This window comes from Epinephelus fuscoguttatus, linkage group LG20 (genome assembly GCF_011397635.1).
Source record: "Epinephelus fuscoguttatus linkage group LG20, E.fuscoguttatus.final_Chr_v1".
NCBI classification, from domain to species: Eukaryota; Metazoa; Chordata; class Actinopteri; order Perciformes; family Serranidae; genus Epinephelus; species Epinephelus fuscoguttatus.
In genome coordinates, this window is record NC_064771.1 from 2,792,487 (window position 1) to 2,819,782 (window position 27,296).

Consider the following 27,296-nt stretch of genomic DNA (forward strand, 5'->3'; position numbering starts at 1 on the left):
TGTAATAAAAAAAGCATATACAATATAGTTTAACAACCAGAGTGGATAAAGTCCCAATGGCAGATGCTATAAATGCAGTATAAATAGGGGAGACTGGGGTAAGTTGAGCCAAAGGGTAAGTTGAGCCACCCCTTGTTGCTAGGAAACTGTAAATAAAATTGAGCATGTGACCAAATATAAATATAAATATTTAGGAGGAAGGCATCATTTTATGAAGTCTGTGAAGGTAAGAACCACATGGGTTAAGTGGTTAGAGATTTATGTCCAAAAAAAGCATTTTTCACTCATGAAAGTGAATTTAGTCTATCATAAGTTTCATGGGGATTGTGTTTAGACCAAAATAGATCATTTTTAATTTGTTTTATACATCAATTGTGGTATCTATTAACTACAAAATGAGGTAGTACAGCTGCCATGAAAGTGCACCATTTTAGCTGTGGGGGCTAATAAAGTCAATATGGTAAACCAAGCTTTACTTTCAAGGAGAAAGATGAGGGATTCTTCCCAAGAAGCGATATAATCGTAAAACTCCCCAAACCTCAGAGTCCCAGCAGTTTGTATTCCCCTGCAACCTGGAGAGGTGGGGTATTGAGTAAAGGGGCAAGTGGGATATGGATGGAAGGAGGGAGGGGGGTGGATGGAATGAGAGTAAGATGGAGGGAGGAGTTTAGAGAGGATGAAGGAGGCCCTCCTGTCAGCAAGGACACCAAACTAGGATTCATGCTTACGGACAGCTGTTAAGGTTCTCTTGCTAAGCGTACTTTAAGGCATTCTCAGGTCTATGTTAAAATGTTTTAAAGTTGCTATATGCAATAATAATTAAAAAAAAGATTTGTACCTGTTGAATTGTGTGTTATAAATAAAAATACACATGGATTTGAAGAAGCGTCTTATTTAATTCAGTACAGACATGTATAACTGGAATATCTTAACTCAGGGTGGGAGGGAGAGAGGGGGAGGAGAGAAGGTGAGGTGGGGAAAGGGGGGTAGGAAAGAGGGCGGGGGGAGGGAAGGAGGGAGATGGCTCAACTTATCTCACTCCTATGCTCAACTTACCCCCGGGAAGTTGTGCCACGAGACCACTTTTTTTTTTTGGACATGCTATATTATCAAAACAGTTATGTTTACACTCATTCTGTTTGTTTGTAGGGATGCACAACATCCTGAAATATATGCACAAATATTAGTTAGCAACAAAACTATAAAAGCCTTGATGTAGTGATCCTGAATATCAAAATTGGCTCATCTTACCCCAGTGTCCCCTACAGTCATTTTAAGGGTAAATGGCATCCGTGTAGACATTGTTGGCTCTCAGTAAGCTCACACCTAGTGTTGTTTTTGGCGGCCTGTTTTAATTTTAGTTTTAGTCTAGTCTTTGTGTCAAACTGTCATTTTAGTTTTTATTAATTTTAGTCACGGTCATACTCTTTTTTGTCTAGTCAAGTTTCAGTGAACTAAAAGTCTGAGCATTTTAGTCTTATTTTAGTCAGAATAATCCATGACTATTTTCGTCTCGTTTTAGTCGACAAAAACTGATGACATTTTAGTCTAGTTTTAGTCAATGAAAATTGTATTTTAGTCTCTTTTTAGTAATGCAATTCTATTATACCCAGAATATACCAAAATTTTCTTTTCTAAATTAGCTCCCAGTTAGAGCTCAATATATATTTATTTATACAACAGTTAGTTCCGACCAAGTAATTTGATTGGACGAGAGGTATTCCGTGAGTGCTGATATAGAGTATAACATCACTGGGACTTGTAACAGTAAAATCACTCTGCTCACAGGTGTTATAAGTAAGGGATAATGTATAATGAGCTGGTGAATACTGGGAAAATAATAGTAATATCAGACCTCTGAATGCCGCGACTGACCAATCAGAATACAGCATTTAATAGAGCCGTGTAATAAATATAAATACAACCGTTAATTAACCAACTGTCACACTCACTACATTGACGCAAACGGACACTATAGCGTTACATCAAGAAGATGGATATTCTCCCCAAAATTACATTTGAATTAAATTATGAGTGGTCGTCAGGAGAGGATGAGGAAAAGGAAAGCCAGGACTCTTCTGTGCAGACCTCCAGGTGTGTTTGTGTAACATCAGCCGACCTCGACAAACTGGAGAGGAGCAAAAATGAAGCGAACACGGTCAGGAATTATCAATGATCATCTGATGAGGTACTGATGAGGGAGAGTGGAAGCTGAATCCGGCCGTGCCAACATCCAGGTTTGCCAACGTTTCATCAGCCGAACTGGACGAAGTTACACAGTTGCAGATCAATGTAAATACAAAGTAGCTTGTGAGTTCCTGGCGTGTGTGCTGCGTTGCCTGGCATCAGACTGGGGGATCGCGGAGCTACATAACATACTTTCATTTCATTACCTTTTGTTAACATTTCCTTACTCAGCATTGCTGTTTAAGCTGTTGTTGAACTGTTGTATAAAAGCAGTATCACATGAGAGCGAGTGATGTTGTACTGTATATTGTCACGACTGTAATCCATCTGCGCAGTGCGACGCACAGCCTAGGAAACAGAAATACTGCAAAATAATAATAATAACGTGACTAAACATTATAACATTATTTCGTCTCGTCTCGTTTTGGTCAACGAAAATGAAGAAACATTTTAGCAGAGGTTTTATTTTGTAAACCACATTTAGTCTCGTTTTTATTCATCAACAATATTGCTTTATATATTTAATTATAGTTATCGTCACATGACCACATTTACGTTGCGTCTCGTCTCGTTTTCGTCATGTGATAAAGGTTCGTTGGCGATGATATTTAGTCATACTTTTCGTTGACGAAAGCAACACTATGTACCACTATAGTTGTAATTATTATTGTAATAGTATTACTTAAATTAATGATGTTGTAAGCTATTACCACTACTGCCTGTCCTGCATCCCTCTCTCTCTCTCTCTCTCTCTCTCTTTATTTCTCCTTGTGTCATATGGATTACTGTTAATTTATCATGTTGATCTGTTCTGTATGACAACTATTGCACGTCTGTTCTTCCTGGAAGAGGGATCCCTCCTCAGTTGCTCTTCCTCAGGTTTCTACCATTTTTTCCCCACCCTGTTAAAGTTTTTTTTTTGGGGGGGGGGGGGGGGGTTCCTTGTCTGCTGTGAGGGTCCAAAGGACAGAGGGATGCCACATGCTGTAAAGCCCTCTGAGGCAAATTGTTATCTGTGATATTGGGCTTTATAAATAAAATTGATTGAAACTGAGTTGATATTGTAACAGATTACTTCACCAAGGGAGGACTGAGCGATGTTACCAGCTTCAGACTTGACACTAGTATGTGTGTTGGCGTGTCAGATAAGTTAAGGTGGATCCTCAGCATACATCCACAGCAGATGTGCTCCAACTAACAGTTTGGGTTTGGAGGTCATGTGCCTGCAGAGCCGCACGCACTCAGCCGGATAATAAGGGATTTTCCACTCCACTGTGAGGTAGAGCCACCAGAGTCTCAGTCCTCACACACTTCAACACGCTCCCTTCATACAGAGACATGCTGTAGATGCACACACTCTAGCCAGGCATATGTCTGTTCCTCAAGTGAGCGTCAGAAAGTAGCAGCAGGTCAGACTTATTCCAGGGAAGAGCAAGAGAAAAGAACTCCTCTCCGCTCCTCCTGTAGGGGCTGAACTCCTATCTCATATTCATCACCATCTCTCTGCCTTAACTCTTTTTACCTCTCACTCTCTCATGCCACATATCAACTCATATCGACTTCTTTCCCCTTGCTCTATCTGTATCTCTTCCTCCTCGGCAAACACTCCTGATGTGCACCTCACTGCAGTATACTCTCTCTTTTCTCCTATTAGTTCGGCTCTCTTCCCTCTCTCTTCCTCACCTTCAAACCCTCCCTCTGTCCAGCAAAGTGAGTCATGTTCTGTGTTCTTGCTGTTCTGGGCTTTCAGGGTTACTTCCATTCAAAAGCAATAATCCTAATGCTGCAATAAGAAGGTGATTTTGGAGAGGACTAAGCTTTGAGACAAAGTAATTCCTTGGGCAGTGGCAGGGTCTGTGTTTGGACTGACGAGCTTATATTCCTTTGCTGTCACTCTCACTCAGGGATCAGAGAAGCCAGGTAATCTTGTCCCAGTGACTTCAAGACAACATCCTTTGTGGGGCACCTGAAAAAAGTTGATTTAGGGAATGCATAGCAGCACTCCCAGAGGCACATCACTGACAAATAGGTAGATTCTGCATGAATGCGCAGCGGTAGAGGTGGGAGAAATGAGAGGTGTGGAGATCAGCATACTGTAGCATTAATGAGAGGAGAAAGACTGAAAAAATAAAAAGATGGTAAAAGAAAAACACAAAAGCATAATGCAAAGATTTTGGAGAAAGTTGGAGAAAAATTCTGGTCCACTGAGTAAGAGATGTCTGCACTGGAGGCGATGGGACTGCTCAGGTGCCACTGCCTCAGGCAAAGTCCTGGGGAGGGCCCAACAGCAGCCAGGCCTCCAACCTCCTCCTCCTCAAAGCCATTCCACATGACATCAACCGCAGCAGCTCCTGCCCAAAGCCAGAATCAATGGTGCCAGATTCCACCTGCAGAGGTGTTTAGCTCTGCGTTATTTATTTGGTGGACCTTTAAACAAACTTGCAGGTTTTACCCTGGAGGAGCCAAATAATGGAGATGAGCTCACCCCACCGTAGCTGGGTTGGATTCAAATGTCCGGTTCAAGTGATTCACTTTTACTTCATGCAGAGCAGTTTGTTGTTTGAAGTGATGTTTGTTCACGCTAGAGTAAAATGCTGGAATTCTCGCTGTTACAGCATAACTTACTCTATCAGCTACATCCAACTTTCCTCTGCTTCTGTCTTATTATAGATCCATCTGAGAAGCTCCTCACCATCTAACCTGTCTGCAGTAGCGTTAAAAATAGAATAAAAACTAAATAAATAAATAAATGAAAAGCATTGGCTACAGGGTTTGTGAGGTGCAACTTAAAGTCTGCTGACGAGGAGCTTCCAACCAAACCAGCCCTAAAAGTGCTGCTTGGTGTTTTTGGAGACAGAAGCACGGGAAGAAGCTTATTCAAATTCAAAGACTTGCTGTTGCCAGAGTTCAACAAAGTATCGCCCTCCAGCTAATTTTGGGCTGTGGAGCTATTTGTTCCATGCTGTCTCAGTTGGACTGTTTTAGCATTCTCCACATTAACGGGCCCATCATAAATCATGCGATATAACAAATGGACTTACCCTCTGCAGATAGTGCGACTCCTTCTGATGCATAGAACAAGAAAAGCAAAGGTCAAATGATTAGCCTCGGTATGCCTGTGCACCTTTAATGATTGTGCCGAACCTTTGTGTTGGGCGCGTGCCTCCTCAGCACATGTAGCGCTTGTTAAATACAGAACAGAGAGATAAATTAATGGAGGCTTCCTCCTGCTGTTTCTTTGGCCTCTGCATAACCTAGTAGTGATGACTGTGCAGAAATGTGGCCTCACTGTACTGTAGCTGTACCGCAACACTGTATTAAAGTATGTACAGCTATGGCAAAGTCACTTAGCAGCCACACTGTAATTACTACAGGATTGTGTTTCTTAACAAAAAAACTATGTTGTCATCAGAACGCTAATAAATAATTGACACATAGAAACATTTGGATTTAATTCATGTGAGTCATTAAAGCACAAATCATACTTTAAAATATTTGAATTCTTTTGTATACTCTTCATATGATTGCTAAAACAACAACACTAATAGTAAGATAAGATAATATTAGCTTTTGTTGTCTCTCAGGAGAAACTTGTTTTGGGCATTTGAGGGAACACAAGTGACATGGCCATACACGTGTACAATCAAACTGCAATTAATATACAATACTCCCCCACTGATCCATACACTCCAAGAGTATAACACAATCCCCTGGGGCCACGCATTGCACAGATGCCCTACCTGAAGTAGTTACACAACAGTCCTACACACAATTATTGCACAACTGCCCCACACTAAGTTGGTCTGTGTAAGAGCCAGAATGTGTATTTAACCTCTATTGTTTATTATTTGTTAGACTGCCCACATTATGTTGGTCATTTTCACTTCTGGTTGTATTTGACACAGGTGTGGGTGTGGTTTCACATTATTTTACCTTTTCATTCACTGGTGTGACAGTTTCTTCAGACAAAGAGGGTGAGTGTTGGCTTCGATATTTTCTGTTGACCTTTATCTCATTTTGCTTTAGTTTGTCAGTTGTTTAATAAATGATCATAGAAACCCAATGTTGAACTTTCTTTCAACGAGTCACAGTTAAGAGCCAGACAGCCTCTTAGCAGCTTTGTTTTACTGATAGTAGTTGCTACAGTCTGATTCATGAAATGTTAGTTAATCTATGAGTAGATGTGCACATAAAACAACTTGTTTTCTTCTCTTTTTAATGCCTGTTATCCAAATAAGTACTCTAGGGAGAGAACATCAAGCTTTTGGCAGAAATGTAAGGATGTAGAAGCCAACCATACACACATATTCTATTCCTGTTTTGTTTTTTTTGGACCAAAATAAGGGAGGTGATAGGTAGCATTCAGTGCTTACTAATTTTGGGGCCGCAGCAATTACTGTTTGGCCACACACTGTAGTAACTCTCTCAATAAAATAATAAGTATCTTTTTAGGACTTTAAAAGTAGCCAAACTTAAAAAATAAGAAAAAACTGGTTGAAACCAGAGACACCACAACTCAGCAAATGGAAGTATACAGTTAACAAGACCCATAAAATGGAGATGGTAAACCACAGCATTAGGAATCTAGTAAAACTATTTGATGCAAGATGGAAGAGAATGGAGAAAAATGTATTTTTACAAAAGTAAAAAGGTGGGGAAAAATGAGGGAAGAAGGAAGAAGAGAAGAGATGAAAGGAAAAAAGGGAAAAAGAGAATAAAGAATATATACTATATATATATATATATATATATATATTTATATATTTAAATTTTCAAGCATTTTTAGTTATTTAATTTACTTTACTCCCCTTCCTTATTCATTGTGGTAACTGTATGTATGTGTGTATGTATTATCATTTATGTTACTGTCATATCTATTTTACCACCATTTTGTTTGTTTTGCTTGTTTTTGTTATTTGAGATGTTAAGACCATGGGGCAGGGTGGGAAAGACCTACAGTAGTTATTGTTGTTGTTGTTGTTGTTAGTTTTTGTTTCTATGAGAAGTAACCCAAATGCTGTATGGGACTTTATTTTTTATTTTTGACAAATAAAGAGTATATATAAGAAATCTTTGGTACACTGGAATGATGAACGCTGCGGAAAACTTTGATTGAATTTGATTTGATTGAAGGCATGTGTGTGTTGTGTGTGTTCACGAATGCCAATCAATGGTAAACCGACAGCATGTTTTGGCTAGTCATCAATTACCATACATCCCTGCCAATGAATAGCCAGTAATCACCATTTAAAAGGTGGTGCTTATTATGTAGGTGCATCCTGCCAACTGCAAACATGGAGCAAGCAAAGGGAGAGAGAGAGAGAGAGAGAGAGAGAGAGAGAGAGAGAGAGAGAGAGAGAAGCTTTTCCAACGCTGGGACTGAAGTTATTCTGGGTGAAGTTAAGTTGAGAAAAAAATGTATTTAATATTTTATCTATCTATCTATCTATCTATCTATCTATCTATCTATCTATCTATCTATCTATACAGTATGTAATATTCATTCATTATGCAAAATAATAAAAAGCAAAGGCCGATTTCGATAACTCATTTTAAAGCCTATAACGGACAATACTGACGATGTGCCAATGTTACCTTGCATCCCTAGTTACAATGTGTAACATTGTGTAATGTGTAATGTGTGTAGGACCTGTGAGTGAGAAAGTTTTGGGTAGATAGTAATCCTCAGTGACAACAACTACAGCCTTTTTACAGCTTTTCTTATTTTTTAAAGATGCATTTCATAGACCAGTCAGGGTGCCAGAATTTCAAACTAGAAATGGGGCCATAGTATATCTTCGCAAAATGTTTCCCAACATCCCAATTTGCCGTTCAGGTGAGTTGAGTCTGTGAGGGACCCCCTCTCACAGAATGTTTCCCATAATGCACTGCCATCACAAAGAGCAGCTGGTTTCAGGAATGTCAGCAACACAGGGGAGCATGGGGCCACTTGGACCACAAACATTCAACACCCCGAAACGGAAAGCAGTACTTCTTATCTTTCTCTCTGCCATCACACCAGGCCAATAGAATAATGCAGGCAGAAGAGAAAAACACTGAGCAAAACTGTTTTATGTGCTCCTTTAAACACTCACTCAGGACTTCATCCTCATCTGCTTCATGCTCTACACTGTGTCCCCAGGCCTCTATGCTCCACATCTCAGCCATTTACTCTGTTTCGATTCCCAGCTTATGGCCAATTATTAGCACGGCTATAGATGCAAATTGCAGAGTAAGCGAAAAATACAGTACAAACACTCATTTAGCATGCCATCACAGGCAGGGAGGGAGATGAGGGAGGAAGGAAGAAAGGGAACGGAGAAACGGAGCTTCCCCAAATAGGATGGAAATTATCCTGGTGGGGGCGGCACGGTGGTGTGGTGGTTAGCACTGTCACCTCACAGAAAGAGGGTTCCTGGTTCGATCCAGGAAGGAGCTGTGCGGAGTTTGCATGTTCTCCCCGTGTCAGCGTGGGTTTTCTCTGGGTTCTCTGGCTTCCTCCCACAATCCAAAGACATGCAGGTTGGGGATAGGTTAATTAGTAACTCTAAGTTGGCTGTAGGTGTGAATGTGAGTGTGAATGGTTGTCTGTCTCTATGTGTTAGCCCTGCGATAGTCTGGCGACCTGTCCATGGTGTACCCTGCCTCTCTCCCAATGTCAGCTGGGATAGGCTCCAGCCCCACCCTGTGACCAAAATGGATGGATGGATGGATGGATGATCCTGGTGGTGGTGTGCATGGAGCAGCTGTAGTACTCTACACAGGTGCAGGCTGGACAGAGGAGGAGATCATACCGAAATTGTGCAGGTAGCAGAATGCAAATAAAGGATACCCTCCTATGCATTATCAAGATTTTTTCTTTTCTGTCCTTGGTTGGTTACATGAAGTAAGGAGGCTTTAAATTATGAAATGGAAGGGTTGGCAGGGGTGTGAAAGAGAGATGTGTCTCACTGTATCCTTTGTAACATTGATAAGTTTTATGCATGAATAAGGAGGGTCCATAGGAGATAAACTGTAGAAGTTAAAGGACAAGTTTGCTGTTTTTGGCCATTCATCTATCCACATTTGGGGTATAGTGTGACATAAAACATGTTCGTTATAGTGCTGTCTGTGTCTCTGGGGGCTGCTTCAAAATCTGCTGCTCTTCCACAAACTGGTGACGTCAGTGGCCCTTGGAAGAGCTATTTAGGGCCGACACACCATGCAATGCGAGGACCCTATTGAAACTGAAGGAATTATTATCATTCTCTGAAATGAATCACATTTTTGAGGAGCTTAAGGTGCTCAAAAACTCATGAAACTTCACATCAGACCTGGTGAAAATATACATCTGATATGAATATCATGATCATGTGTAAAACATTGTCAGTGTGTGATGTGGCCAATTATTAAATTCAGAAGTCTTCAGTTTTTTATAGCAGTATCCAAGACCTGCATATCAATAATAATAATAATAATAATAATAATTCGTTCTCAGCATGCTATAGATTCAGAATGAGCAGCAGTTAATAAGTGGAACCACTGTAAAAGCCCCCTTGGGACAAGACTGGGGACAGTCTGTGTCTCCTGAAGACATAGTTGAGGACTATTAATGCCAACTGTATTCATTTTGAAAGAGCTTCAGCACAAGGGGAAACTCCAACACCAGACCATCTAATATTCTAACTTAATCACTCATGCAGTAAGTCAGTGACAGACTTTGAGGTTAATAGGTTCTGGCCCTGCTTTGCTGTGGTCCAGCCAAAAACATAGGCTTCAATGCAGTTACTTTATAAAAAGTGAGCAAAGCTTGACTGGAAATGACGTGGGGCTGGACTAATGCTAACAGTTTTGGAAAGCAGGCACTGGCTGAACCGAACTGGGCTACATGTAAATTTTGTATGAAGCCATTGTGTCTAACATGCATAAATCTAGGTTAAATATTCTTGTGAAACTAAATTGTAGCTATCTGCACATCATGAGCAGGAAGAGATTGTAGCAATCAGTTGAGCAACTGTAAGGATGTAGCTTAAATTACAATCGGGGCCAAACATTGCCTACATTTCACTTTTCCAAAGCACAGTAATGAAAACAAAAAACAAACCAAAAAACAAACAAACAAACAAACAAAAAAACAGCAAAAGGTAGATTTTATACATGAGCGAGAATAAAACACACCCATGGTCAAGCTGTAATAATTACTGTTTTTAAGAGATGTTTAAATTGATGAGAGAAGACATGAAAAAGATGCAAGAGGAGCAGATGTAGAGTGTGGTTTGAGCCAGGCCGCTGCAGCTATTTATGGCCGGTCTTTACCTCCCCATGTAGGAGGCAGTGTGTTCTGCTGCGCTGCCCTCATATTAAAACCCCAGCCATTAAATAGCACTCGGCCAAAACATTAGCAGCCGCCCAGGAATTAATTGAATATAAGCTTGTTCAGTCCATGCTGTGATGTGGCATGGATAACACACACACACACACACAGATGTAGTAGACTGTGACAAGTGACTCTTGAAAACGGGGCAAAATTGTATGATGAAGTCCGACAGGGCAAGATACACAAGCATTAAGATATCAGACAGGTTGTGAACAAGTCAACACTTTATCCAGATTATCTCTTTCTTTAAAAGTTAATCAAACATGAATACACTTCAAATGTCTCTAATGTCTCTCACAGCTCCTACTATTACAGTAAATGTAGCAGTTAGAAGTTGAAGTTGAAACTGATGGATGTTAACGGACAAGTTGGGGAATAATAATGGCTTTGCCTTTGTTTTCTCATTTAAAGAAGACTGGGAGTTTGTTTCCAACTCATCTGATTAGTGGCAGACTTCTTTGAAGTGAAGTTGCCACATTCTCAGATGTCAGCAATGAACATACGGACTGTAATGTAATTATTACTGATTTAAAGGATGACCTGAGCAATGAATATGCCAAATCGCTGGTAATCCAAGGCCCTTACTGTGTTGCATGCTTTCACTGGCTGTCGCACAGTATCTGCATTTGCAACAAGGGAAGAGAAGATAGCATGGGATACCTAAAATACTGATGACATGGCAGCAGAGGCCTTCATGACTCAAAGGCACTGAAAAGCATTCCAAAGAAGGTCTTTTCAAATGAGGAGGGCTTCACAATCCTCCTCTACAATCTCACCGGAAGCCAACTCAACATCAATCAAGCTCATCTTGAGCTGTTCACGAAGAAAGAAAGAAGATTGGAGCAAATCCTTCTAACTAAGAATGCACTGGTGCAGCAGGAGGGTACTGTTACGCCCCGTTTTCACAAACACTTTTGCTATAGAACCTTTGGAACCAAAAGTACCCCTTCAGACATGGTACCTAGACCCTAGGTCCATTTAGCGATTCCACCACAAACAGTACTCTTTCATGAAGGCAGGATTGTTGTCACTCACTGTTCAGTCCATCTCTCACTGTATTTCCATTTCACCAGTGAAACAGATGGAAGTCTGCACCTCATTTATCGGTCACAGAACGAGGTTGCATGCTAATATTTTCCGAACAAAATAAAACAGGCTGCAGTGACAGTCTCTAAATGGGGTATTTAAAAATACTGGGTTTGCACATTTCGTCCTTCGTAGGCAGACGCATGGGTTTAGTGTTGCTGTAGTCCACAGGAACAACGTTATGCGATGCTTTTTTTTTTTTTTTCCCCAAGTGAGGAGCATATATTAGCATATTAGCATATATGCAGTTCACATAATCTGGTAGAATACATGAAAAAATTTAAAATAAAAACTAACAGAATGGTCAAAGTAGTCATGTTGAAATTGAAAGTGTGTTGATGGATTCAAGTCGACAACTGCATCAAGTAACATTACAAGTAAACGTTCAACCTTAAAAGTTGCCAGCAGTCAACCAAGTGAATTAAGTTATCTTTTTCGCAGTCTACAGCTGCTGTGAGAGGCAGCAAAACATTTGATTTTGCAGTTATAGTTTACTAATGTATGTACAACTTGCCATGGTAAGACAGTGGTTACATAAGCTTAAAACGTGTCACATCTCAGCTCTGAGCAAGAGTGACCAATCAATGGACTGTAGTGTTTCTAGCTCCACTGTTTAGTACAAAATCTATGTGCTAGGTACCCCAAGGGAGGGGTGACCAAATATGGGGACGGGAAGGAAAGATTCCATTGGTTCCATCCACAACTTTTCACAGTGGAAAAAGAAACAATGCCTACTAAACTGAACTCTACCATAGTGGACTGTGTGGGGAGAACGGGGCTTTAGAGACAAGCACTCGCGGTGGCACCATATGTGCCATCTCCAACAGACTGGGGTTGGATGGACCCAAACAAATAGAGACCACTGTGGTCAGCGCTTCCACAGGCAAGCCAGTCCATCCTTGAACTCATGAGTTGTAGGTGCAAGAAAGGATGCTATGGCATGGCATGTTCTGTGTGGAGGAGACTATGAAGTATACAGTGAAGAGGATCACCAACAAGAACAAAACAATCAAACGTGTTTTGTAAATACAATTCTTTTAAGTAAATTTGTGTTTGACACATTATTTGGTCATATTGCTAAGGTCATATTGAATATTGTTCTCCTCTCTACAGTCAGTGTATTGTCAGGGTTAACAAACAAAAGAATTAAGTTATTAGAACACTGCACAACATAAATGCATCAGACATGATATTATACAGTCTAGCCTAGGTTCTTAGATACTGTGATTTCCTACTCACATCACCGAATGCACCATTAACTATTTGCCTGAAGGGTTTATTATCTATAAGGTGTCACTATAATCATTGAACATTAACACCTATTTTGTGTTAATGTTTAACGATTACAGTGACACCTTATAGATGTCACTGTAATCATTGAACATTAACACCTATTTTGTGTTAGCATATTTGGTTCAGGAGATAGGATAAAAAAATACATTTCTGAAAATGTTCAGGGCCCCAAACTGCACAAGTGTACCGAGTTTCATGCTTGAAAAGTGAGCATATCACCTGAAATTTGGCACATGCCACCTGGCCTAGAAAAAAAAGAATTTAAATTTTATTAAACAAAATAATCTAGGATCGCAGGGACCACTTCATAGATTGACATAGCATTTAAATGCATCACTTCATCAGCGACTGGAGCCGGAGCAGTTGTCAAAATGTGACCCAAGTGCAGACTCTGGGTCACATGATGGTGGATGGCATGGCACCCGGGCCTTGCCAAGCTGCAGACCACTGCAGACCACTGTTCAAGACCAACCACCAACATAAGTGGTTGTCATTAAGCAAGTTATTGCTGTGTTTCCAGCAGCTTTTTAAGCTCCAAATTTTTTCCTGACTGGGTTGACTTTTTCCTGACATTTTTCCTAACTGGGCTGTTGGTATAGTATAGTTTACAGGACAGAGGGCTGACCAGATTAAAAATAGCCCAGTCCTCAACTCAAAGATACAGCTTCAAGCCAGATTTCAGGGATCCACTTGGCAGAAGTGTTCTTGAACAAGACTTTCCACCCCCCAACATCTAGAGCTGTGTGGCTCACCGTGGACTTTGACCTTCTTGTGGAGGGGTCAAGAAAAAGATGGCAACCACCAGAATTATATTATATTCCATAGCTGCATCAAGTACACACATGCACACAATGCACAATACATAACTACAGTTTCTCCCTCATACCTCAACTGTCTGTACAGCTGCTCTGGTTACTAGTGTCTTGTTTGTTAGCTGCTGTAGATGGAGTGAGCAGAGTTCCACTCTGATTAACAATCAAAGCAGAGCTGCTTATTTCCACGCTTCTGTTTGATTCATGATCCACGGGCTGCAAGTCAGTGCAGGGTCACTAAGTCTTTTCATGAGTTATGAGAGTATTTAGTGGGTACTAGAGAGCCATTAGCACTGGCTAATCACCACAGGTGTGTGTATGAGTCTGCCCTGTGGGTGAGGTTAATTGCAAGTAGGAAAGCCTTGGATTCTGGCATGGGGCCCAATGAGCCTAGAGGAGGCGAGAGGAAGAAGTAGACAGGGGGTCAAAAGTCAGAGACCTGCTCAGGGCAACTGAGTTATTACTGTAACTCATTTTCAGAATCGGAGCCAGGGGGAGAACTCATGCACACTCACACAAAGTATGGTATGTATAGAGCTCATTTTCTGTCTTTCTTTCTTTTTCTTTTTTTTATTGTAAATGATCTAAAATTATTTTTTAAAAAAGTATAAAAACAAATGAAAGTCATGAAGTGAGGAAAAATCAATAAACTAAAATATTTATAAATACCAACACAGATGGAACGGATTAGATAAAATGGTACTTAAATTATATGACAGCTTCTGAGCAAGGTCTCCATTAATGCTGATGACAGCAAGCTTATTTAGACGTTCTTGTCCCATTGTTGAATGCAGATATGTTTTCATGAGCTTAAGTTTTGAAAAAAATGTTGCTCAGCAGAGACAATTGACTGCATTAAAAACTGTAATAATAACCTAAAAGCACAAGCACACCGCAACTGGTTTGTGTTCGCTGAACAAGCGGCCAGCACAGCTCAAACCATGTTGTATCTGAGAGGGCCTTAACTGGGAGAGTTATTGCAATACATGTGATTGATCGATGTGATTGATGATTGATTGGATGGGTCCCAACAAATCCAGACTTCACCTAGGAGCATGGTGTTCACTTCCCATATGAATATAGAGCCAAACCATGATGATTCTTTTCTAAACCTAACCATGTGCTTTCATTATGTAAACCTAACTATTGTACTTTTGTTGATGTCCTGGCGTTGGTTGCGGGAACATCGACAGCAGATGCAGGAGTAAACCTAGCACGTAAGCCTCATGTAGACATGAAAGGCCATAGACAAAGTAACGATTTGTAATGCCTAGGGATGAGAAAGTGCTCGAAAAGAGCAAGTAAATAGAACAATAACAGAATTTACAGTGAGGAAGTGAGGGTGTTGATTTTCCATCATGTGACTTGGGCGAAAGGTGAAAAAAACAAACACAGGCTGAAGAAGAAAGGTTATATACACAAAAACGGCAACAGAAATGTTCAACTGGAGAGATGAGGAGATTCAGGGACTTAGCAGTGCATCAGCAGAATGACAGGAAACATACCTGCCATTGTCATAACATGCTTGATTTACCACTTACAATGGTGCTGCTGACACTTTTCCTGCCATGAACTTAGAATAAGAACACTAAAAACCTTGTTAAAAACAAAACAACAAAAAGTCTTCATTCTTCAACAAAGAGGTATAATAGCATCCAAAAAGAATAACAGCCAACTTTGTACAAGCCACATAAATCCAAAGTCCATTCATTTTAAGAGAAAAAGATAATGTACTTCCTTTATCCTTATACCTTTTTGGATTTTCACATTTGTGAGAAAGGTGCCATACTGCTTGAGTTCAACAATAAATTGATGAAAGCAGGGTGTGGAGTCTGACTGTTTTTATTTGTGGATTTGCAATTTACAAGAAGCTGAATAATATAGGCAGTGTTACTACATCACATGGAACACAAAATATAACATCATATCAACTGCATTAATCTGTATATTAGCACCTATTTTCCTCTTCTTTCAGTTTGTGTATCTGTCCCAAATAAATTTGAATGATTACAGAGAAAAATACATATATAATTGCCATATAAAAAGAATAAATCATTAAAAGAATAATCAATCAATCAATCAATCAATTTTATTTATAAAGCCCAATATCACAAATCACAATTTGCCTCACAGGGCTTTACAGCATACGACATCCCTCTGTCCTTAAGACCCTCACAGCGGATAAGGAAAAACTCCCCAAAAAAACCCCTTTAACGGGGAAAAAAAACGGTAGAAACCTCAGGAAGAGCAACTGAGGAGGGATCCCTCGTCCAGGACGGACAGACGTGCAATAGATGTCGTACAGAACAGATCAACATGATAAATTAACAGTAATCCATATGACACAGAGAGAGAGAGAGAGAGAGAGAGAGAGAGAGAGATGCAGGTAATGACAGTATCTTACAACAACATTAATGAAAGTAATAATATTATAGTTATAGTTCTGGTTACTGCGGTACAATATGTTGAATAATAAGGAAATACATGTGGAAATATAAAGAGGAATAAACAAAAAAATGTAGAAATATATAGAAAAATAACAAAATCTAAAAGGTAATTATTTGATTTTCAGTTACTTTATAAATATTTTTATTCAGAAATATTTAATATTTATTTCAATTTCAATTTATTTTATTTTATTATGTTATTATTTTTTTTAATCTCGTTAAAATCCTAAACTGGTAATCGACTGGCTTTGGGCGGGCCTTCCTGCCCAGGCTGAATAGTCAGTGACTACACAAATGAATCCCGATAACAAGCAAAATAAGAAGAGCATATGTTCATCATCTTTCAAAAGGACAGCTCATATGAAGGCAAAGATATGGTTTTAGTTGTTTAGTTTCATAAAAAAAAAAAATCATCATTCTCTTTATTTTAGGACATCTTCTTATTTCTTGTTGCTCTATGAGCAGAGCATGCGCACCAGATGGTTAAGCCCTGTTAACTTGGTTGGGGATAAAATAATTCAATCTTGCCACTCTTCTAGACTTTGGACCAACTTAATCAAATTCTGACAGTGAATTGAGTCATTTCATGGAGGCTGTGATGTTTAAAACAATTCAGCTACTGTTTCACAGCAGTAACACTAGCAACAGTGTAGGCTATGGCAGAGCCTTCAATGTCAGCACGTTTTACTGTCTTAGTTGTGATGGCCCAGTGAGCCGAGTCCCAGACCATGCACCCAGCGTGCACCAGAAATTAAAGTCACACAGATAACCTCTTTTTGGCCAACATGGAACCCTTGCCGTTGTGGTTCCAACACCTAATTTTGAACTGTTCAGAGCATTTCAACCAAAAATAAATTAGTTAAAAACCTGAAAAGGTGGTTCTCAGCTGGAGACAAACAGCATTTTTTTTCTTGACCTTGACAGTGATAGCATTAGTGGGTGTGTCATATTCTGTAGGTTGGAAAGAGAGGATGGAGAAGGCAACAATAGAGAAGTCAAGTGACAAATACTTTGACAAAAAAAAGTGTGCAGTGGTCTCATTAATATGCTCATGCTTGTTTTTTTTGGGGGGGGGGGGACAAGTACTGTATCTGTCATAACAGAACAAAAGTTTGCACTATATCAGTGTAATCCACAATTTTGCTTCTACTTTAACTTCTTTAAATGCCCTTCATTGATAACACATCCTTGTTTACAATGGTTCTGCGCCATTCTGCTTGTACTCCACTACTACTCACAACATGATGTCATCAGACATCACCAACATCTATATACTCCAAAACATAATGCCTCCAGCTATGGCTATCACTGGTGTGAATACTAAAAATGCTGTTGTCACATTTATCATGATGCCACTTTCTAACTATAACCATATATACTATACTTACACAACTACAACCATAATCATTAATCAGTGTTACGTTTTGATTGTGTTGAGAAACTACTGCTTGGAGAATAAGCCGCACTGCACTGGTTTTCATCTCTGAATTATCAAAAAGAGTGATACATTATATCTCACATTTCTGTGAGCATATTGTGTATGATAGAAAATGTATGATTTTGTGCAACAAAAGAAGCTGAAAACAGCTTCAGATGGTGTGCAGCTGAACGCTTGACACAAAAAGGTTCAGTCAGACAAGATTCAGAAAGCAACCTGTACAATATTCACTTGACGTGCTTTGTTTGCTCTCCTCCTCCCTGAGGTATGCTACATCCTTTACCCTCTCTCTTTCTTTTGCTTTATAACCTCTTTCTTGGCTCTCGCTTTTGAGCTTGTGGTTAACACAGAGGGGTCAGTCTATAACACATACAGGGCACTTACCTCCACATTTCCAGATATCATCCCCTGGTACTCCACAGTGTGGAGCTTGGATTGAAGTACTTTCAGGGGTGAAAAGAAGTAATACTATGCCAAACTGTTAAGTCTGTCTAAGTACTGTTACTTCAAAATGTTTACTCAAATTAAAGCAATGAATAAATGATAAACATTACATTTTCTTTCCTTTTTTTTAAAAAAAAAAGAAAAAATTTGGGGTTATATGATGATATACCTTTACTTTGCACTGAATGCAAATGTATACACTAATGGACCAACATCACAGTACTGAAGTCCAAACCAACAATGTCTTCAATTCCTATAGATATCAACAGCTAGGAAAATTAAAGAGGATTAGGCCGAAAGTGAGCATCAACTTCGGCAATAGCCTATTTTCTGTTGTTTTGTTTTATCCTGTCTGGATCTGGTATCCTTCTGTTTGTATAATGAATTGTTTTGTGTTTGTTGTCTCCTCTATTTGTATTTTATTTATTTATCTGCTGTCTCCTCCATTTGTATTTTATCTATTTATTTATTTATTTATTTATTTATTAGGGACTACAGATGCAAATTAGCAGCTTTGCTACAATACGGCATATTTACAGAGATGTATGATTGGTGTTCATTAATGTGCACTGTCCCTATCCAAATAAAGAGATTTATTATTACTGGTACTGAGGGCAAAACTAAAGCCTTGGCTCCATGAAAAATGTTTGTTATAAATCCGTGTAAAAACAATCTTGTTTTTCTGTTTTTCCGATTTAAAACCAGAACAGAAAAACAGGAAAACATTTTGTAGTTGTTTTTTTGTTTCTTTGTTTTAAAATTAAAACAGAAGAACGTGAAAATTAAGTTTTTATTTTTATTTATATTTGGATAAATTTGGGGAATGCTGGGAGATCTGCAGAAGAACTTCTAAACTTCGCAGAGGAGCGCTCCATTCTCAAATACTTGTAGCCTAGTTATGGCCGCACTCCAGCCTTATTCAGACCTGATCTGTGAACTTTTTGAGAGTGGCAAGACACACGCAGAAATCAGTGACATTTTGCAGCATGAAGGGGCCACGCAGTGTTCCATAATGAGCGTCAGGATATCCTGCATGGAGCACAACCTTTGTCGGAGAAGTGTTGTTTCAGAGGCCGAATTGCAAAGGCTGTGGTGTCTGCAATAAACAGACGCATGTGCACTGAACAAAAATATAAACGCAACACTTTCGTTTTTGCTCCTATTTTTCATGAGCTGAAATCAAAGATCTAAAACATTTTCTATACACACAAAAGACCATTTCCCTCAAATATTGTTCACAAATCTGTCTAAATCTGTGTTAGTGAGCACTTCTCCTTTGCCGAGATAATCCATCCCACCTCACAGGTGTGGCATATCAAGATGCTGATTAGACAGCATGATTATTGCACAGGTGTGCCTTAGGCTGGCCACAATAAAAGGCCACTCTGAAATGTTCGGTTTTATCACACAGCACAATGCCACAGATGTCGCAAGTTTTGAGGGAGCGTGCAGTTGGCATGCTGACTGCAGGAATGTTAACCAGAGCTGTTGCCCGTGAATTGAATGTTCATTTCTCTACCATAAGCCGTCTCCAAAGGTGTTTCAGACAATTTGGCAGTACATCCAACCGGCCTCACAACTGAAGATCATGTGTAACCACACCAGCCCAGGACCTCCACATCCAGTTCACCTCCAAGATTGTTTGAGACCAGCCACCTGGACAGCTGCTGCAATAATTCAGTTTGCATAACCAAAGAATTTCTGCACAAACTGTCAGAAACCGTCTCAGGGAAGCTCATCTGCATGCTCGTCGTCCTCATCGGGGTCTCGACCTGACAGCAGTTCGTCATCGTAACCAACTTGAGTGGGCAAATGCTAACATTCGATGGCGTCTGGCACGTTGGTTTTCACTGTTCAGGGCAGATGGCAGACAGCGTGTGTGGCGTCGTGTGGGTGAGCGGTTTGCTGATGTCAACGTTGTGGATCGAGTGGCCCATGGTGGCGGTGGGGTTATGGTATGGGCAGGCGTATGTTATGGACAAAGAACACAGGTGCATTTTATTGATGGCATTTTGAATGACGAGATCCTGAGGCCCATTGTTGTACCATTCATCCATGACCATCACCTCATGTTGCAGCATGATAATGCACGGCCCCATGTTGCAAGGATCTGTACACAATTCCTGGAAGCTGAAAACATCCCAGTTCTTGCATGGCCAGCATACTCATCAGACATGTCACCCATTGAGCATGTTTGGGATGCTCTGGATCGGCGTATATGACAGCGTGTTCCAGTTCCTGCCAATATCCAGCAACTTCGCGCAGCCATTGAAGAGGAGTGGACCAACATTCCACAGGCCACAATCAACAACCTGATCAACTCTATGCAAAGGAGATGTGTTGCACTGCGTGAGGCAAATGGTGGTCACACCAGATACTGACTGGTTTTCTGACCCCCCCAGACCCCCCCAATAAAGCAAAACTGCACATTTCAGAGTGGCCTTTTATTGTGGCCAGCCTAAGGCACACCTGTGCCATAATCATGCTGTCTAATCAGCATCTTGATATGCCACACCTATGAGGTGGGATGGATTATCTTGGCAAAGGAGAAGTGCTCACTAACACACATTTAGACAGATTTGTGAACAGTATTTGAGGGAAATGGTCTTTTGTGTGTATAGAAAATGTTTTAGATCTTTGAGTTCAGGTCATGAAAAATGGGAGCAAAAACAAAAGTGTTGCGTTTATCTTTTTGTTCAGTGTAAATCGACTTAATATACTTCTAACTGGAAAACGCTTTTCTCTGAATAAATAAAACAAATCAATGCGTGCCTCCTCTGCCCTCTTTATGCACTGCAGTCCAAACTGCATGTAATTTTTCTTTAATTTAATTATCAGAGGCGTGATGTGGGAGACGTAAACATTATTTCAAATAGACTTTTGGTTTAATAAGACTTGTCGGTGAAGATTCTCAGTCATCCAGGTCATGGTAATTGTAAGTGCTATGTTGTAGGCAACTGGACTTGCTTTAATAAGACTTGCAGACGTAGGCCCCTGTGGCTGATTTTTTTGTATGTATGCTAATTGCTGACAAGTGGAGGCATACTGTAAGGTTATAATTGATTGGCATTCATGAACATACACATGTGCCTACGATCAGATCCGAGTTTTTTGCAGCTTTCATGAATCCTGACTAGGTTTTTAGATGTCACGAACTGTGTATTTGACTTAACTCATTTTACAAAATGTCTTTAACCACAACATTAACTGTAACCCATCAGAGCCATTGTGAAATACATAAACATTAATCACTCTTTAATGGGGAACATGAGTGATATAGATCACATTTAGAAGTTTTCTTCAGCTTATGGCCTTAAACACATTGTCTCATGGCATGCTGGGAAACTCTACCCATTTAGCCCCGACACGCCACAATATCTTAAGTGCACAATGATAGTGTTGTTTCTTGACCTTAAACTAATTAGGTGAAAACGGCTTTAAAAATTTTAGTCAAATTAACTCAAAACATTGTTGACTTAACTTAAAAAGAAATTGGCTCACGAGGGATGAGTTTTTGTGTCAAGTGAACATAAACTTTTCATGTCATTTTGACAATTTTGTCGGCATTTTGTAGACCTCACATTAAAATGTCGTGTGGAGGTTTACAGTCCACCTCCAGTTCCCAAAGATGAGTATTTATCACTATCTTTACACCACTGCAAATCGTAGTGACAGCAGGTGAGCAGTATATGTTCTGTTGCTCCCTTTCTCTCTCTCTTTTTTTCCATTTTCTTTCCCTCTCTACGTTTCATTTTCATGGTGGTGGTCAGTGGACTCTGTATCTACCCACTGGGGGTAAAACCACTAAAGCCACTTTACAGGGACAGAAAAAACAATGTCAAGTCAAATCACACTGTAAAGCAGACTGAATATATACTTTGGCCTATGTGGGAGAGTCACAGAGAGAAAACACACACACCTGTCCATTTCAATCTCCCTCTAACTACACACTATCTGACATTACTGTATTGTGAGGGAAGGCTGAGTATTTTATGATATATGCCCCTGAGGATCAAAAGCGCATTCTGAGTCTGCAAAGAGCCAAGCAGTTCACCTGAACATCTAATGAAACACACAAAAATACACACACAGCAAGAACAAACTTCTTACTGGGCTGTACCAGCCTGGCACTGCCAGTTCAATTCATTCTCGATTTCCAAGGGGTGTTAATAGCTGTAGATGATTCAACTTATAACCAATCAGAGCAACAAAAGGTAATGTAGTGCTGAGTAATGAACAAATGTAAATAGCATGAGCTATGATGGTGAAGCATCAATATGTCTGAATGAGTGTTGCAATTTTTGCCAGCAGAATTTGAAAATAACTCTTCAACAGAAAGTGCCATGAAAGCCATTTAAAAAAAATCTCTGAATTCATCCTGCTGCCTCCTCATTTGTTTCATCTGCATCTGGGTCTTTCCCCTGCTGAATGCATTCCCTAATGTGACAGTATGATCTGAACATAATAGACCCAGCAGAAAAAATACTTGGCCACTGACTTTATGACTTTATGACTTATGACTGACTTATAACCTTTTGTGTCTCCAAAATGACTGAAGATTTACCTCTGGAAGTGAGGAAAGGGAGGTGGCCTTGATTTTGTCAAGCTGAGTCTAAAGTAATCTAATTTGTGACACAAATGAATGCTTCTGTGTGAGTCTAAACACTGATTTCAAGAAAATTCTGCATTCTTTCTTTAAAAGGGTAAAAATCAACCAGGTTTATTTGAGAGACACATTTCAGTATTTAGGAGGGTTCATGTGATTCATAGGGTGCATTCAGATGCATGTACTGTTTGTAGGGTCTGACAACACACTGCCTATTATTATTGACATTGTTAATAGGCAGTGTGTTTGTAGGGTCTGACAACACACTGTCTATTAACAATGTCAGGCCCCAACCAGACTGGCACCCGGGGAGCTTTAATTCAAATTATTACAACTTGCTCAAATGACTTGTGTGTACACCTACTTTACCCTTATTACTAATAAGAAAATAACTGTATATGCACTGGTTCAAGGTCTGAGGACTATGACTTGATTTATCAAGCAAGTCCAAATTATGTTCAGTGATCTTATTTAACATTTCTGTCAGACGTGGTTAGCCTGAGTGACAAACCTCAGCAGCATAAGAAATAACACATGGCTTACATGATTAGTGTAATATCTGAAAAGCTAGCTGCAGATTTTAATGACAAATAATTTTAAGTTTGCATAACTGGACCAAGAGATGCATTCCACCCTCTGCATCACATTTGAATCCCTTGTCTTCCTACTATATACAGTAGGAATATATATATATGTGTGTGTATGTATATATATATATATATATATATATATATATATACATACATATATATATATATATATATATATATATATATATATATGTATATATATATATTTTGGCTTTTTTGTGGCTTCAGAGAAGTGGTTATTCTTCTTTAATGTCTATGTATCTATTTGATCTAGTCCAGTGTCAGGCCATGGCATAAACGCGAATGCTTAGGGCGCTGTCACCCATAGGAGGCACTACACATGGAGGAAGGAAAAAACTTAAAATGGCCTATTTCTTACAAATACTTTTACTACTATTATTTTGAAATATTACATTAGGCCACAACCATGGCCGTAGCCAGCTATGAGGTCACTGAAGTCCGGACCTCTGTAAAAATTTCAAAGAGAAAAAAATAGAAGAAGCGATTTTTGGAAACTACGGCAGCCCGGTGTGTGTGTGTGTGTGTGTGTGTGTGTGTGTGTGTGTGTGTGTGTGTGTGTGTGTGTGTGTGTGTGTGTGTGTGTGTGTGTGTGTGCGTGCGTATCAGGGCCGAATTACGTCCTGAGCGATACAGAGAGCAGAGGAGAATTGTAAATTGTGAGAACTGTGGGTTTCTAGAGTCATCTCTCAAAAGACTATTATTGTTATACTAAACCTACTAGTACAAAGTAGCCTGCCATAGAAAAGGAGATCACCTCACTGTATAGGATTATGTACAGCCTACTATCTACAGTGGTCCCAACTGATGTTAAATGCATATATTTTTTTAGTTAGATGATGTGAACATTTGCTGCAGCTGGGCCAAATCCCCTAGCCTGGTGTTGCCAGACCCATTCGTGTTGGACACGGAGTGTACATTTCCTCTATTCCTGGGGGGCGGTATCAACGACTGTCACTCAAAGTGCCTCTTCACGCAATTGGAAAGATGGAAAACCAATCAGAGTAAACAAAAAATGTGTGACATAAGCTAGCACAACACCACTGTAAACAGACCAGCAAGCTGCAGCAGAGATGAGCTGTGATGATGTCTGTGAAAGAGTGTTGCAATCTTTGCGGATTTCCTCCTCACTGTGGACTCCGAGTAGCATGGCTGTGATTCATAGCTTGGTCGCTTCCCTGACCTGCTCCTCCATGAGAGCAACTAGCGGAGAAACAACAATAGCCACTGGGTTTTCACTGAGTCCCATTTTTTCCCAATCAACGTAGGCAGTTGGTAAATTAAACTTTTACTAAACCCTGTAGGAAGGAGGGCAAACACATCCTTTTTTTTCAATAAAAGCCTCAGTGCAGCCGTCTGTTCTGCTTTTAAAGAAAATCTACATTCCAATTAATTCAACACATTTACCATCGCAGTTTCAAAATCAGTAGCTATGTTGGTTGTTTAAGAAATGCATTCACTCCGCTCCTTGTCCCTCCTATTCTGATGACATGCCCGCCTCAAAGTAGCTTAATAAACGGTTGTGAATGGCCCAGTAAGCTTTCACCGATGCCAGAATGTGCCTTTATGATTGCATGGCCAGACTGATCTGCGGAGCGAAATAGAATATGAGCTCACATGATTAGGATCATGTGAGCTCATATCCCCCCATCCTTTTCAAATTCTGGACCTCACTAATTTCTAAACCCTGGCTATGGCCCTGGCCACAACAACATAACTACAAAGCAAAGCCTACAAAAAAATAGATAGGCCTTTTTTTTCTGGGTACATGCCACCAGATGAAAGTTAGTTATCGTTACCAGTGGCCACAACGAACAGAGGTTGCATTTTATTTATTTTTTTTATTTATATACTTTTATTAAATTCAATTTTTTCACTCCACTGTCATTAACACACAGGTCCGAAATACACACACGCACAAACAGGACCTATACATGCACAAAGTGGAAGAGATGTCAGAGTGAGGGGACTGCCTTGATCGGGCGCCCCAAGCAGTTGGGGGGTTCAGTGCCTTGCTCGGGGGCACCCCGGCAGTGCCCAGGAGGTGAACTGGCACCTCTCTAGCCACCAGTCCACGGTCTGCATTTGGTCCGGACGGGGACTTGAACCCGCAACCCTCCGGTTCCAAACCCAAAACCCAAGACTGAGCTACTGCCGCTGATCTACATTGCGAAGCGTTCAAGCTCCATTTGGTAAAAATTGTAATGGGCAAAGGTAAATTATAACATTCTTATGATGTGTTCGATATAATCATGTAAAATGTAGCTTTTGGTGAGAAAGTTGAATAAATCCAGCTATTTGAAGGAGAAATTTGTTGATGTTTTCAAGGCATTATGAAATGGATATTGGAAAGGGAATTATGATGCATCATATATAGTAAAAAGGCTTAGTTCAGCTTCCAGCTAAGATTTAACATCCACTGCTTGCATTATGCTGTTGATTTCAAAAGTCAAAGTCAAAACCAATAATTTCTTGTGCATATACGTGGTTTGAAAAGCTTTTATCTGCATAGTGGTCAAGAAAGGTAGCAAGACATTAACCACAGCAATGAGAATGAATGGCAGTGCATACAAGTCAATTCATAGTAAATTAGCCAATCTTAACATGTCTACCATATGGATGATGTAAGGTTAGAAAAATTAAAGTTAAGTAGATTTTGAGACTCAGTCATGAGTTGAATCAGTTGATAAGAGGGTTCTTTTTGGCAGGTAACCTGTCTTCCATCTCCAAATGGCTAAAAACTGTGCACTGACTTTGCCTTCTAAGCCATTTGAGCTTTTGCCTCTCCTCCCTGGTCCCCTGCAGTCTCTTGCAACGTGACTGACTGGCTGACAAAAAAAAGTGCTGATTGTAGGTTATCATCTCCAGTGAGGGTGATTAGTGGAGGTGCAGAGCAGCTCAGGAGCTAGGCTTGTCAGGGACCCTCTGAGGAGGATCAAGGGGGGCTACAGAGCTGCAACACAAGCCCCACGATATCCATCCACCCCCAGGCACAAAGCAGATCAACCTCCCATCACCCCTCCATCTACTCAAAAAGTACCGTGGAGAGAAGGTACAGTAGACAGGGGCAACAGAGTGAGAAAGGTTGTTTTTAGTTGGGATTGAATGAAACAACAGTTAGTGGCATTTTTTAAAGCCAAATCCATAATAGAAAATTTACAACAAAGCAGCTCATTCACCAAAGTGCTATAGGCTGATTCATTTTGCAAAATAGCAAGTCCCTTGTAGTTTCTGAAAAATTAAAGATATAAATTCTTGTGTTATGACCAGATGTGTGTTTTTTTGAGGTCACAGTGGACTTGACCTTTGACCACCAAATTCTAATCAGTTTAACCCATTTATCAGAATGGGGCAGATGTGAGGTCAGAGTGGTCTTTCACAACCAAAATCAAATCAGTTCATTCCTTTGTCCAATTTGATGTTTGTGCAAAATTTAAATAAATTCCCTCCAAGTGTTTCTGAGCCATTACGTTCACAAGAATGGGACGGGCACATGGCGGTGGCCTTGACCTTTGAGCAGTAAAATCTAAGCAGTTCATCCTTGAGTCCAAGTGGGCTTTTGTGCCAAATTTCAGGAAAGTCCCTCTAAGCATTCTTGAGATATTGCATTCAATTAGAATCACCATGACAGGTTGTTTCATTTAGACAATTTTTTTTAAAACCACATATAATTTCTACACACTAACAAACTGTCATTTCTTCAGCAGTTCTTGACAGGTTTAAGGGGTGATTTATGAGCACACACTTACTGATCATAAAAGCTCAACATCTTTCTTTTAATGCTCTCAAAAACTTTGACACCACAAATAACTGAGACAATTAGTATTTGTACCCAGGTTCATTGTAAATTCTGACTTATCCATCTCACTGTTAAGAAGCAGAAATATAAACTCTGCAACATGTTAGTCTGGAGGTTTAAACTCATGTCCTCTCACAGAGTTGGTGATTAAAATGAAACCTTAATTTCTGTCAGAGAAAACTGACCTGAGTTCAGGTTTACTTAGAGCACAACTACACTT

The 27,296-nt window shown here is 39.9% G+C and overlaps 1 protein-coding gene across 2 annotated transcripts in view; it reads right to left on the minus strand.

Annotated features, from left to right (window-relative positions):
* LOC125881011 (RNA binding protein fox-1 homolog 3-like) overlaps positions 1-27,296 on the minus strand; it is a 1,507,594-nt gene that overhangs the window by 715,683 nt on the left and 764,615 nt on the right. For both annotated transcript variants that reach the window (XM_049563926.1, XM_049563925.1), the window contains exon 5: positions 5,229-5,252. In XM_049563926.1, coding sequence (XP_049419883.1) covers positions 5,229-5,252 — 24 coding nt within the window. The remainder of the gene's footprint in view (positions 1-5,228; positions 5,253-27,296) is intronic.